General features: G+C 28.3%; 2 protein-coding genes across 2 annotated transcripts in view; one reads left to right on the top strand and one right to left on the bottom strand.

Annotated features, from left to right (window-relative positions):
• Positions 1-3927: 3927 nt before the first annotated feature.
• Smp_126230 (hypothetical protein) lies at positions 3928-7413 on the top strand (the record flags this gene model as incomplete). The annotated part of the gene is made up of 3 exons (XM_018796686.1): positions 3928-4042; positions 4613-4863; positions 7333-7413. 3 exons carry the CDS (start codon positions 3928-3930, stop codon positions 7411-7413), a joined length of 447 nt encoding a protein of 148 aa, XP_018646837.1.
• A 5510-nt stretch (positions 7414-12923) lies between these two features.
• Positions 12924-15172, bottom strand: part of Smp_126240 (titin, putative) — a gene marked incomplete at its 5' end in the record, with an annotated part of 158616 nt that continues 156367 nt past the window's right edge. Inside the window, 2 exons of the mRNA XM_018796675.1 lie at positions 12924-13153; positions 14602-14718. Of these exons, the coding sequence (XP_018646836.1) occupies positions 12927-13153; positions 14602-14718 (344 nt within the window). The 3' untranslated portion in view covers positions 12924-12926. The remainder of the gene's footprint in view (positions 13154-14601; positions 14719-15172) is intronic.

The following is a 15172-nucleotide window of genomic DNA, read 5'->3' as shown; positions in this document are numbered from 1 at the left end:
CTCAATTGACTCATGATTTCAACTATATAAAATACCTTATAAATTAGTTTAAAAAAATAATTTCTAAACTCATATCTTAAGTCGTAATATCCTACTGATTAAGATAAAGTTGTTAATCCTTCCAAAAAAAGAACAAATAACTTGTGGTCTAACTAATGACATTTATAAGTATCACTGTAGGGTATAATTTATATTACAGATTGTACTTTTAACTATGATGAAATTTATAGATTCTTAGAAGCCAAAAAATGCAGTTTAAAATAATATTCCTTTTCGTTTTAAAAGTACAAATCATCTTTATAATTAGATAGTTTTATTTTATATAATGTGTGAATAGGAAATAAATAGTATCTTTGTTTTATTCATTAGAGTGAAAATACTTTATAGGGTATATAATCTAAATGTTTAACATCAATAGTAATAATTCATAATTAGTTAATTTGGTTTATATACAGTGATGGATGTGATACTAAATATGAAATCTGTTTATCTGTATACATTAAAACTCTTTGGACACATTTCTGATGTTTAGGCTTTATGAAATGAACATGGGAAAATTCAAACTTGATGAATAGAACTAAAGAGTTATTGACCAAATTCAAACTAATAAATAATAAACATAGTGTTGCATTTTATTACGTAAACGATCAGACAGTACCAATATTTATGGTTTTTATTACTAGTTAAACAAAGAGTTTGTTGTTTAACTTTGTCTGCTATCAAATTATACAATTGAATAGAATAAATAACTATCGAGAACAATATATAAATATACATTACAGTGTTAATGATGGTAATAGATCTCGCGCGCAAACGCTTGCTCTCTAGACCGTAGAATTCGAGTCCTGTGTTGGAGTCATGGATGCGCACTGCTGAGGAGCCTCATGATAGGACCAAACGGCCGTCTAGTGCTTTCAGGTTTTCAGTGGTGGCCTAACGTTGATCGATTCAATCAAATACTCAACAATCTCCATAAATCTATACTGATATAAGATTAGTTTTGTCTTCACACTACTCTGTTAAAAATTGAATTTTCTAAGCAACAAGTGTAACCTGATCTTTGGTAACTGATATTATGTAAACAGTTGAAATTTCACTACTCGTCTAATTTTTTATGTCTGAATATAAGTCTGTTATCTACTTTGATGTCCTCAAAAAAGGAAACATGAGATTTGGCTCAGTTGTTTAAGTCCATTGTATTATTGTGACTTTTGTTTTCTCAACTGGGGAATATAGTTATTCAATAAAGAAAATACAACTAAACAAATAAAATGATGTATAAATGGATATCATGTTAACAGTAAAAATATAAATGAGTTATTTATGAATCTATCAGTCGATCAAATGATCAGCAAGAAAGTTGGCTTAATAACGTTATATTGTTATTTTACTGTTATTCTACATGATGTATTCACTAAATTAATAAGGAAGATGGTGTTTGATGAAATAAACAATATATTTAAATTTTCTATGTATGATGGTATTAGGAAAGAGTATTACAACTCAAGAAAGCACTTAAACAAGCCCATAACTTGCAAGATCCTAGTGGTGCAAGTTAAACATACATTGCGTAATATACATTCGACTTTGGTTCTTTCATAAGATATTGTATATGTCTACATATGAGGGATGGTTATGTTTTCAAGAGAAAAGGATTCATAATCCATCTACTCATACCACATAAAAGATTGTTATTTTTACCATCACTATTTGAAGAAGATTCCTGAAGATTTTTCTAAATGAAACCTATCCATATTTCAGAAATGAATTTTGCTGGCTACGAACATGCAAGAACTGGTATTCATGCATAATATGTATGGCTGAAAGATTAAGTATGATAGTTATGAAAACTGATAGTTAAATGCCAGATATTTTTTCCTGTACTCATAGTTTTATATGAGAGAGAAATAGTAAATAATATCTACTGTGCTGCAAATAGGTGCAGTCTAAAGGTGTAGACTTCGAAGGAAAATGTCTTTTCAAAATTAGGCCGAAGAACAATTTATAAGCGCGTTTGGGGTGCCACACTAGTAATCACTTACATTTTCACCTACAGTCGTACCCAAGATACACAGATTTTGTAATATGCTCGATATCGTTACACTAGTCACTCATAATCACTCAGTCTGTAAAATGTTATAGTCTTCATTCAAAGCTTTCAGTATATTACTAACTTACCTGTGTTTGGACTGAACCCACCGAAAATTATTTCTGAATGCAATCTTTCTCAGCTTCTGTCAATGGTGACTAAACAACTATTAATACAATAGACGATTTGCCAGAAATATTTTGTATGTTTCCAAACTCATTTTCATCTAGTATTTGGAAGTGGATATACAATGATAAGAAGCCCTTAAATTAGATCGAAAATTGTCATCCAATCCTCAATATTTTTCAGCTGATACCATTTTGTAATAATATCATTTTTAAGATCCAAAAATATTTCTCCCTAAGAACCTATTAGGTATATGGAAAAAACCATTTGGCTCAGAATATGCGTTAGTTTTTGTAAAAATAAATTTTTCTATGTTAAATCAAAATTTTTATTCAATTAACCATCCATAGTCAAATCTTTGAAATGTTGAAAACCATTATGTCACATCCCACTGCGTTTACCAATTTAAATGTGTGTGTGGTCACACATACATAGGCAGGAGCAATCGTGATCTGAAAATTAGGGTGTGTGAACATGTACCGAAATGGTTGCAGAAACAAATAGAGTCAAATGACCCGATACGAGTAGAGGATAAACATTCATCATCCTCTATTGCCAAACATATAATCGAAACAGGTCATAAGATTGATCTTAACGCGGCTATTGTGGTGTTGTATAAAAGCGTAAAAGGGCGCATATTAAGGTTTATTGAAGCCTTAGCCATACAAAAATTCAAACCCCCTTTGTGTATTCAAAAACAGTTTGTTCTCTCCTTAAACCTACCCTGGTAATATTAGCTTATTACCCAGAGTGATTAGGTTTCAAATTGTTTTCACATTATTTTCTTTATTATCCTTGTCTACTCTTACCCCTCATTTCCAGTCTAGTTGACCTTTTATTTTATATATAAATATTCTTAACAAGTATATGTGTGATCAGATTGTTCGAAATGTATTGCGCTAATATATATCACATAGTTCTGATAATCTTCGTCTTCTTATTACACTATCGAAATTTGAAATGTTTCTCATTTTTTTCAAAAAAAATATCTTTTCATTACATGAAAAATACAAATCGTTTTCTCAACTAATCAGTCAATTAATCAATTAATCAATCGATAAATGATTGCAATTATTTGATTTTCTCTTTGAATACATAATCAAAGGAAGTATACATATATACATAGATTTTATAGTACAATTAGTATCTACTCATTTCACTCTATAACTCACTTTACTAACATTTTACTAATCGATTTAAATCGAATCATTGGTTACACTTGTTATTATTTCGAGAAAAAAAACAGTTTACACTATTTATCTGATTGGTCATTAAGAAGATGAATGAAAAAAATAAAATAAATTTTTTTTTCTCTCTCTCTAAACTATAATATCAATATTTATGCATATTGATCATTGAATTTATACATGTTTGTTCAATGTAGATAATATGAACATGATTAAACTATTCATTTTTATTTAAAGACTTTGAGCATTCAATAAATCATATACACAATTTAGATTTTTAATAATTTGTACCCTCCTTTTTTTCTTATTCAAATAACCACAATAACAAAAAACCAAAACCATAACTCAAATAAACATCCTACTTTTATTATTGAAATGTAATATAAATATACATATATGTATCTATACAATGAGATTGTATATATTATTTAAATTATAATCTAATCACATTCAATCAATCAGTCAGTCAGTCAGTTACAACGTGGAACTTCATACGTACGTAGGAATAATCTAGTTACAATAATAATGAATAAACGTTCATTAACTACTATTACACCATTATTATGTATTACAATACATATAGAAAATTATATAGAATTACAAATTAATGATGAATATAATTTACCAATATTACAATATCGTTATGAACAATATTTTAAAAATCCATGGAAACAACCTAAAAAATTAATTAAAACTAAATTAATTTTAACTTATACATCATTAATATTAAAAAATGCATCATGGTGGTTATATCGTTTAGAAAATTCTATTAATTATAATAAAATACAAAAATTTTTTATTATTAATCAAAAAAATTTAAAATTTGCAATTGGTTTATATGATGAAAATTATATTGAAAAACAATTTATTATAATTAAAACAAAAAATATTTATGATTTAGAAAAATTAATACAATTTATTGATACACAATTATTAATATGGAAATATACTATAAATAAACAAATTAATTATCCCTCTAATCAAAGAGAAGTAATAACAAATAATAAACAATTAATATCATTTAATAAAACATTGAATAGAAAAAATTTAATGAATAAAAAATATACTACTAATAATAAAAATGATAACAATATAATGAATTCATTAGAAAATAATAGTAGTATATTAGAAATCGATAATAATAATACTACTAATAATAATAATAGTAATAATAATAATCCTCGATATTATACTCAACAATGTGCTCAAGATGATAATGATTATAAATCAATATTACAAATATATCCTAATGTACATAATAATGATTTCTATCATGATAAAAGAATAATTGAAACCATTCCAAGTACATCTAATCATTTTAAATCTAATAATGAATATCAAAAACGGCGAACAAGAAAAGAAAAGGAAGGATTGAGAAAATTAAAAAATAAACATTGTCAAACAGATTTAATATATATTGATGAAAATAATATAAAATCATGGGAAGTTGATATTAAACATGTACGTTATGATCCTATACAAGGAAATATATTAGATGATAATGGTTCAGTTTATTTATATTCTGCACATGAAATCGATTAATTTATTTAATAAATAATTAATCAATTTTTTTGTTGTCAAGGGATTTATTAAGATTAAATATGTTTTTAATTCTGATTTAATGTTTTAGTGTAATGAATGGATTAATGATTTGTTCATTTTGTGTTTTATTGACAACTATATATTTCATGTTTATCATATTGACATACTTTTTAAAGTGATATTCTATATCCCAAAAGATTTCGCTGTAATCTAAATTCATTATTAAATAAATTGAAATAAACAAAATCGAGATAAACTATTGTATGTGTTGCTAAGTAAACGTAATCAGAATAACTCCTGAGATGTTTTACATTAGTAAGTACATTTCTTTAAGAATGGATAATATAGGAAAAGTTTTATTATAAAATAATAATTAGCTTAATTTATTAGTGAGAAACATAAATAAAAACTATGATAGATATCTTGTAAATATTCAAAATATATTTTATTTTGAACATATAAATATATATATATTAGGGGGGTTGTTTGTGAAGATTTTTAGTAATTTTTATATATAGTTGAAATCATGAGTCAATTGAAGCTAGACCACCATGGAAAACCTGGAAGCACTGGATTAGCGTTTCTTCCTATTGTGGGACTCCTCAGCAGTGCGCATCCACGATCCCGTTTCACAATAGGACGAAACGGCCGTCAAGTGCTTCCAGGTTTTCCATGGTGGTCTAGCTTCAATTGACTCATGATTTCAACTGTATATAAAAATATATATATTAGATAATAATTGATTCATCTATTTGTGTTTTTTAAACTTAAGTAAACAGAAGATTCCAGTGGGATAAACTAAGTTGTTTATCAGTTCAGATAGTTGATTACCTTTAAGAATCTGGACTGAAGATCTTTACTTGGTTTGATAGTCAGATATAATTCGATTGAATTCTAATCTAAAAATTAACTTATTTTTACTTAGTTACATCGAGTTTGGCAGGATGGATTACTTATAAACTTCAATGAAAATCACGTTAATATCATAAATTGACTGAATTCAAAAGTGCGGACCACTAAATTCGAATTTATTTGTATATTGATTTTATCTTAGTCAAATAAACAGAAGAGATTACTCTAATCGCCTACAATAAATGAATGAGTTTAACAACAAGTTACGAACATATTGTGTATCTGGGATATTTTAGTGTCATCAATGTCTAGTAAAGATAAAGGTTGAAGCTCATATAAACTGTTGATGTAACATTATCAACTCGTTTTTCAGTTTTAATAACTATGATAACTTGTTACACTCATTTTAATTTTATTCAGCATGAGAAATTTCATCACTGTACTTATTACTGAGTAAAAAATTTGAAAAAAGGCTAACTAAAGCTTTTGGAAAAATTTTAAACAAATGTATAGTATCATTGAAATCAAGAACCGATCAATGTTAGACCATCATTGAAAACCTGAAAGCACTCAATGGCTGTTTTTCCTAGTATGTGACTCTTCAGTAGTGTGCATCTAAGACCTCACACACCGAATTAGGACATAATACCTTCGGTTTCTCATGAATGCTTAACCTCTAGATCAATGGGTGGTGAGTGATGAGACGTACAGAATCAAAAGCAAATTTATTCAATTTTAAGTCCACAAACAAAGATATAACTGTCATTCGACAAATTCAAACTTTCAACAGTTGCAGTTTTGAAGACTATGCTTCCATTCAAGTAAAGACTTAGGAGTACTAATTCTTAAAACCTTGTAGAAGCTCTTTTCTTAATTTCTTTTGTAAACCTCTTACCACAAGTACATTTAAATCCAATAATACAGTTGACGGTGGTGTCAAAAGAGTTATAATCAACTTTTGAATAGTTTAATAAGTATTTCATATTGTACACTGAAACCAGTTGAACTGAAGGAGAATGTGTTTTTTCGTGCTCCCCTAATTCTGCTATAAATTCTTATTAAAATCTTATCCACACAAAATGGAAAAGAGAGTATCTTGTTACGATTACCAGACTACTTTTCATCGTATTTCCTAGAAACATTTTTTAGATATACATCTAAATGACTCTTTTCAATGGTTCTTTGATTTTGTTACCTAAACACAATATTCCAAATCTCATAGAGTTTTTTCGACAAGACATTTAGCTACCACTACAAAAACTATCTTAATTTAAGTACTACCTCATCGATGTCTCTTTCTTGTACATGGTTTTTTTAAAATAGTTTTATAATTTTTTGGTTTTATGTCAAGATCTTGATAGATAAATTGGATATCATCAGTCACTTTACAGAATAATGGATTCGATACAGCTAGCCGTTTTTCTCTCTTCAACTGATAACATTGTTGATGTAACAGGATGATCTAAGGCATCTAACATTCTATAGTTGAAAATAACTTATACAATGGTTTATATGATATGATTTGTATTTATTTAGGTCAGCCTGAGACTGAAATGGTTACATTTTCTAGCACAAGATGAATCATGCTGTTCAATATTCTCGGAAGCTATTCGTTAACTCTCTGGTCTTAATCACTTCATGATAACTGCCATCATTATTAATTTCTTATTACCTTTTGTATAATTTTTGAATGTTTATCGATATGAATTCTTGAATATTATTCCACATTAGTAATATCGATTACAAAATGATAGATTAGAAATGAGGTAATGAGAAGATAACATTCGTCATAATCATTCGTTATTTTGGTATATTAGATTTAGAACGATTTAATCGTACGCTACTTTTGTTAAAATGGATTTATACGAGAAATACAAAGATCAAACTATGAAATAAATACAAGTATAATGAGGTAAAATAGAACTACTTACATTACCTTTGATATTAAAAGTGTGAATTAGTATAATCATTGTAGGTTTATTGTAAGTACAAACTTTTTTGAATATATGTGTAGTTAAGACTCTAATGAAGCTGGGTATTCACCATTGATCACCTCCACAAATCATTATAAAGGTTGTCTTTAAATGGATTTATGAACCGATTCTGCTTTACGTTTATCGATAAACGAGAATGAGTATTTATTATCTATCCATTGGAATTTGTTTGCTTTTATAAATATTTGGGAAAATATTCGACTATTTCTATTAGGACATTCTGATTACGTCTCTCTATGTGTTGCGTGAACATTGTTTGATGAAATCGCTAGTATCAAGTTTGGTTGTCTAATGAAGCATAGTTTTTGTTTTCTCTAAATACGATAGAGATTTTGAGTAAAAGACATTACTGACAGCGGATTCACGTTTCTATTTTAGTACAAGGTAACTGAACTGATTTCTGAATGATTTGGTTATGTAAACATATTATTTTAGTGATGTCAGAGTAATTATCAACATATTTCGGCTCTTTCATCGATTCGCACATTAAAATAAATGTAGATTCTATATCATTATTTCATATTACAGCTTCGATTCATCATTGATAGCAACTTCTGATCAAACGGCACTGATCATACTAAACAGACTTTTTATAAAGACTTATTGATATAAGACTACACAGTGGCTATAAAAACTGAGTTACTATCCTATTCACTCAGTCCTCCTGTATATTTCGGTACGTCATATAACTAAGAAAAATAGCTGACCTTTTTCCTCTTTGTAAAATGAAAGACTGGTAAGATTTTGGATCGTATTTAGTTTCTTTAATGAATTAATAAGAAATGACAACTACAAATGGAAATCTTGTCATTTTTTCTAGAAATGATAATGGTTCCTAAAATCTCACAGTATAATACATTCAAAAGACAAGTAGTTAGAGAATAAATTTGTTTGCCTCATTTATTCGGAAGGTTAAACAAAACGTTTTAGAAATATGAAGAATTACCTTGATTAAAACTATCATGAAATATAAAATAATTATACCATGATCATGAAACTATGAAATATTGACTATGATCTACTTTGGCATTACTATCAATAACGAAGGCTAATGAAATATGTTTACTGATTTACTGATCTTTTTAAATAAATGTACTCATCGTTCAAGTTTTTCTGGATATATATATATACATATATATATATATATATGTATATATATATGTGTATATATACTAGTCTTTGTAAGTAAATATGGATAGTGGCTAGCAGTGGAATTTAGGACGCGCATTTCGTCCTATTTGGGACTCGTCAGCTAGGTGTACTGCATCTCAGAGTTGATGTTCACTCTCGGACTCGAACCCAGTACCTTTCGCTTCACACAATACACATAGTTTGTACATATGCCAATTAGAGACTGACCAGTTTCAGTCCTAAACATCAATGGGAAGATTCAAACAGACAATACCATGTGAATTTATACTAGTCTTAATGTAAAATACTGACTTAGTAAATAACCAACTTTTGATTAATCAATAACATGTAATTGTTGACCCGATAAATATTATTCTTAACAAAGTGATTTACATAAATCTATTAAATTAATTATTCTGCATATATTAGCATTCCTAAATAAATACTTGTCATGATCTAAGTAATTATATATACAGAACTGTATAAATTGAAAAGTCATGTGCTTTAAAAAGAGTAGAATTACCAAATGAAAATAAAGAAACCTACTAGAAAATGAACTGTTTATTTTTAAAAAAACTGAATGATTTTCGTACTATTTGGTATATCCTAGTGAAGAAATAAATACGGGTACCTTCCGGGACACCTATTAATGAACTATTATATATATATTCTTGTTGTTTAAATATTGAGTAACTAGATTGTGTATATCTATATTCATCTTATTATAAGCTTCATTTTGATCTATGGATTATTATTATACGATTTGCTGCTCCCGAATTATATTCAGTTTATTGATTACTGTCTCCCACGTTCACAGTCACATTTGGCTTGATTTTGTATAAACATTATTTTCAATTTTATGGTGTGATGCGGTCTGTCTGTCTAGTATATAAACCGAGTATGCTTGAAATAAATGATTCGCATAGATTCGTATAGCAGAAGCTATAATTGGTGTTCTGGATTCAATTGGAAAGGCTAGGCGGAAAAGGGACCAATAAGGACGCTAGACTACTCATACTGGTCGAACGTCATTAATTTGTCAGTGTTAAGATCGGAAAAGTCGTATTTCGATTAGTGGATAATTCACGTGATTAAAGCCGGACATAAAATCAATAACGAATTGGAATACGTCCTTTTTTTATAAAGTCATAACAAATTGGCGACGATCTTTTATAAAGTCACAATACTATTGTATTGGTAATTTGAAATGATATACGGAAATAGTGTGTAGAAACTTAAATTAAATCCAATGAGACATTTTTTCATAATGTATTGTTGTTATAAGGTTGTTATTGTACAATATATACAAGAACTATCATTATCGATTATCTTCCTAATTAAAGTTGGAATTAACTAGTACAATTCTCGAGAGTTTACTGAAACGTTATTAAACATTGTACCGATCAATCGTTTAATAATAATTAATTTCGTCCTTGACCAGTTTCGAATGTTGGTTGAATTGTATTGATCAAGTTGCGAGGTGGTCGCTGGTCTAACTGAATCAATATTGCATACAATATGTTTGATATTGGATGTTTGTCAGTAACCGAAACACTTATATCTAAACGTAATGCTAGTTACCACACGTCAGCAAGATGTATCTATAATGTAGTGGCCATATAGTAATTTGATCTATAGAGTTCAACCAATATTAAGAAATAAATAAATATGATATTGGTTATTAATCGGTAACCGACCAGTGCAAAATACTTCAACTGTACATGAACTCAATGTCGACTCGAATAGATCAGTAATAATATCTCCGACAGTGATACTTAATAATTTAGTCACAAATCATACAGAAAGCTTCAGTTGCTTCAAGATTGTAAATAAGCCATACTTACAAGTAACAATAAGCTCAAAATTTAGGTTCAGAGCTTCCTGTCGGTTAAAATCTTTTTCATTTGGTAACAGGATTTGGATCATACTGCCAATGAAGTTGATAGAACATGTTTAATACTGAAGATTAACCCAAAAAACAAAACTGATAGCCCTTCAATAAGCTCATATTCTAAAATAGAAAGTAATAAATATAATTTTTTCAGACTTTATTTTTTAAAACAGGTTGTTTTTTCTCTCAGATTGGACATAATTTATTATGTGTTAGTAAATAATTATAATTTTATATAGGGTCAGGTAGAAGAAAACATTTTCAGTTCTGTTGTAAGAAACAAATAGATATTAAAAAAAAGAAATGGACTCAACGATAGTGATGAGAAAAATTACGACAACAAGAGGGAGAGAACAAAACTGGAGGAAAAAAATGTGAAAAACAGATCAGAGATAACGTAAAATCAATTTAACTTTTTTTCAATGGCTAAAAAATAGCACATATGGTGAGTGAGTCTATTATTGTTATTGTCGAGTAATGGATAACAGAATAATAAGCATAATCAGCATTATCAGTATTATTTTGAAGAACAAAGGAGAAATTCAGAGTTGAGAAAAGATCTTATCTCCTGTAAGTAAATAAACATGCTCATAGGTTAGTGATAAATTAGAAATTTTCAAAGGGGAATTGAAATAATTTAAATGATTCCATTAATCATTGTTCATTTAATTTATTCTTATTTATAATAGATCAGAAAAGGTGATTATTATTTTAGAAATTGTAAGATTTCATCAACAGTTTTGAGTAAGTTTTTTTACTTACACCGTAGCCTATTACATAACTACTTATCAAATCCAGAAGGAAACAAACGGAAAATTTAGTAATAATCAATGATTCAAATATAAACGTCAGTAACTTTTCAACAACTAGATTGGCAATAGAAGACAAATATATAAGATAGAAAAAAGATTATCTAAAAGGAGTGAAATGGTTAAATGAGAAAATGTATGTTTCATGAATACGTACATACATACAAATCAACTAATAAGCAACTTGTAAGGATTGTTTTACATGATAAATGTATTTTCTTTTTTTCGTCTTCGTATATAATCGTAAAAATTTCTTTTGAATGTTTTAAAGAAAATATGAGAGTATAAAGCATGTGGTTATGCAAGGAAGGGAATAGGTTTTTTTTCATTTTCAATAATCAATTATTCATGGGAATGAAAATTGTAAGAGACTAAACAAGTAAACTAAAATGAAAAGAAAAAGCATGGAAGCACAAAAGAATATTGTCTAGAAAAAAAAGAAGATAGGTAAGATAAATGTTGACATTTTTAATCACATTGATTGTTATCATGATAAATAATCGATAATAGTATACACATGTATTAAATGAGATAATCCTCCGGTTTTGGCAACAAAAAACCCACATCTATGGTACTTTTGAAATTTAAAAACAACAATAAAAAAAACGAAATAGGAGGAAGTAAGGCGTTGAAAGTGAAAAGTTTTAGTAATATTTGTTTTCTGTTGTTTTCAAAGTCACAAAATACATAAGTGAACAGTCAGTAATTGACTTTCTATAACATTCATAGCTTATCGTATTATTATTATTAGTAGTAGTATTATTGGTAGTAGTGAATATGATCTCATCTCATACATACAAGTATGTATACACATTGAAATGATTAGAAAATAATAACATAAACTAAAAGAAAATGAACAATTTCTTTCTTTTTCAAAGTTATTTAGGATACATTATTTTTTGGTTGATTACTTGAAAAATAAAATTTCTCTGATTGTATCATTTACACAATTATTTCCGGAAATTCTTTATTGTTCTTGTTGTCATCTGAATTTTGTTTAAAATGGGATAAAGCATTTTCCTTTTTTTTTGTTAGTATCATCAAGGGGGGGGGGTAAAAGGTTTCTATGTGTATTGCTAATGTTTTGAAAAACAAAACAAAACAAAGTATAAATCAATGAATAATAATAGTTCATAAATTGTGTGTGTGTGTGACATTAGGCTTGAATGAGTAAACGTAATGTTTTCTTTTTAGATAACAAGTTTATTCTGAATTGTTAGTTAGTATTTGGTTTATTATAATTTTCAAACCATTTATCATGATGACTTTAGGACAAGTTAGTTTTCCTGTACAAAATATATAATTTTAAATAACTTTAATTGAATTATTATCATTCATCAATAAAGATGGTAGGACTTGTAGGTAAAATTTACATACAAATGAGTTACCATTAACATCTATAATTTTTACGGAATAAATTCCAGAATCATTTGATGCTTTCACCGATGGAAGGATGCATATACTTGTTTGAGTAGATTTATCAAAATCACAATAATTAGAATCCAACGGAGTATCGTTGCGAAACCAAAAAACTAAAGTTTTATAAAAATGGTTCAAAAATAATAAGTTTGATGAAACTTTTAAATTTTTCATACAGTTAACATTATGAAAGCATATATGTGAAAAGATAAATTATTAATAGAAACCAATGAGGAAGGAACTAAGTATTAGTAAACCGTGAACTATTTACTCCACACTACTGATCAACGATTGTTACTCGGAGTACCAAATCTCTGATCACAATAGTTTTTGAACACATTCAAATTATTTCTTAGGTTGCTTTAGAGTCGTAGTTTGAAAGTTAAAATCAACAGGGCAATAAGATGTTCAAAAAGATATGTAGCTCAGATGGATAATTTTGTTGGAGGTCGTTCTCTGAGTTGAATGGTTTGATAGTGAAGCTTTCATCTTTCTTCTGAAAGACATTTTTAGTGTAAACTTCAAGCCGTCAGTAATATGTGTAGATGTCCGAATAACTCACTTCTATCCCAATGTTGTATTTATCATGTTATCTTAAAGAACAATGAAAGTGCCATGATCAAGCTATTCAGCTTACAGAGCAAAACTTTGCCAGAAAAAGAATTATTCATTGTTCGGAGACTATGAACCCTGTAGCACTATCCTACATGTGATCGAGCCAATAATCTTCAAGCCTCGGGTCAATTAGGATATCTTTTTCATTCAATTTCCTTAACTGGTCAATAAAAATCGTAATACACAAAATAGATTACTAATGAGTGAACTGTATTTCATGGCAACTTTAAACCTTGATTTCCAAGCTTAGAATTAAGCTTTTACTTTATGAAGTAATTCCTGAAAATCTACTGAGAAATTGTTTCTGAATTAGATGAACTTCCTGAACCAATATGGACCATAGAATGCTAAATAAAATTAAAGACAAATTCTTAGTATATGAAGCTCAAATAATTTCTATGTGTAACATAACATTAAAAATGTTACTTCTTCACTTCACTAGTAAGTTTTAATTTACACATAATAAAAACTGAGCGATTCAACCTTTTATCACATTTACACTCGTTGTGCTTCATTTTAATTTAGGAGGCATACTCATAAATTAGTAAACGAAACTATATGAGCAAACAAATGAGAAAATCTACTCTATTTCACCCACTTTCTCTCTATGCTTATATATATACCCTAAAACATACCAGCTGATGAGTGCATTTGTATTCAGATTAACTGAAGATAAAGCAAACACTTTTTATAAGCCAAATAATATAGTTTCATTTTCCAGTGCACCTATACAGGTTCCGAGAACTTTGTTAAATTAAGTACCTTTTTGAACATGAAACTAATTGACGATTAATTACTTCCAACCCTTGGGTAATACAAACCAAAACAAAAGCAATCATGAAAACCATACATAGTAAATCGGAAGAAAGTTGATGAAATTTCAAGTTATTTTCATTTCATACTTTATCTTCATGTGTGTGCTTTTTCAATGGAACTTCTTACTCACCTTCTTCAACTGGTGAATTACCAAAGGAACACTTCAAAGTAACAGATTCATTTTCTTCAGCGCTACGTGATTGTGGGAAGGTAAGGAAGGTAGGTCCTTTCGGCTCTTCATCTGCAGCTGTAAGATGATAAAACAGGAATTTTTTTTAAATCATTCGATTTATAAAAAAATTGATGACATCACTTCAAGTTTAATGTGAAAAACGAGGTTAGATATTTATGCAGAATCATCACTCACTTAGTAAAAGTACTTTCCTAACTTTGACCAGTTTTTTACAACGAATTACAGTAGATGACTTCCGTTCATTAAGAAACTTGTGAGATATATTTTGTGATTATTGTCGACAGGTAGACAGACTATGAACAAAACTATCCGTAAATACTTGACTAGAAATTTTGATACGCCAAAATATGTGACAGATACCTATTTAATGGTTATCTTAGAACGTTTCAAATCCTTTAGTAAATTACTAAAATTTAGGTGGCTATAAATACTTGTGAGAGATAAAGAGCATGAGCACTATTTCTCCAGTCTATATATTGTTATTCTATGGTGAATATTGAATCTAATT

Source organism: Schistosoma mansoni, assembly GCF_000237925.1.
Source record: "Schistosoma mansoni, WGS project CABG00000000 data, supercontig 0170, strain Puerto Rico, whole genome shotgun sequence".
Classification (NCBI taxonomy): Eukaryota; Metazoa; Platyhelminthes; class Trematoda; order Strigeidida; family Schistosomatidae; genus Schistosoma; species Schistosoma mansoni.
This window is presented reverse-complemented; position numbering and strand designations above follow the sequence as displayed.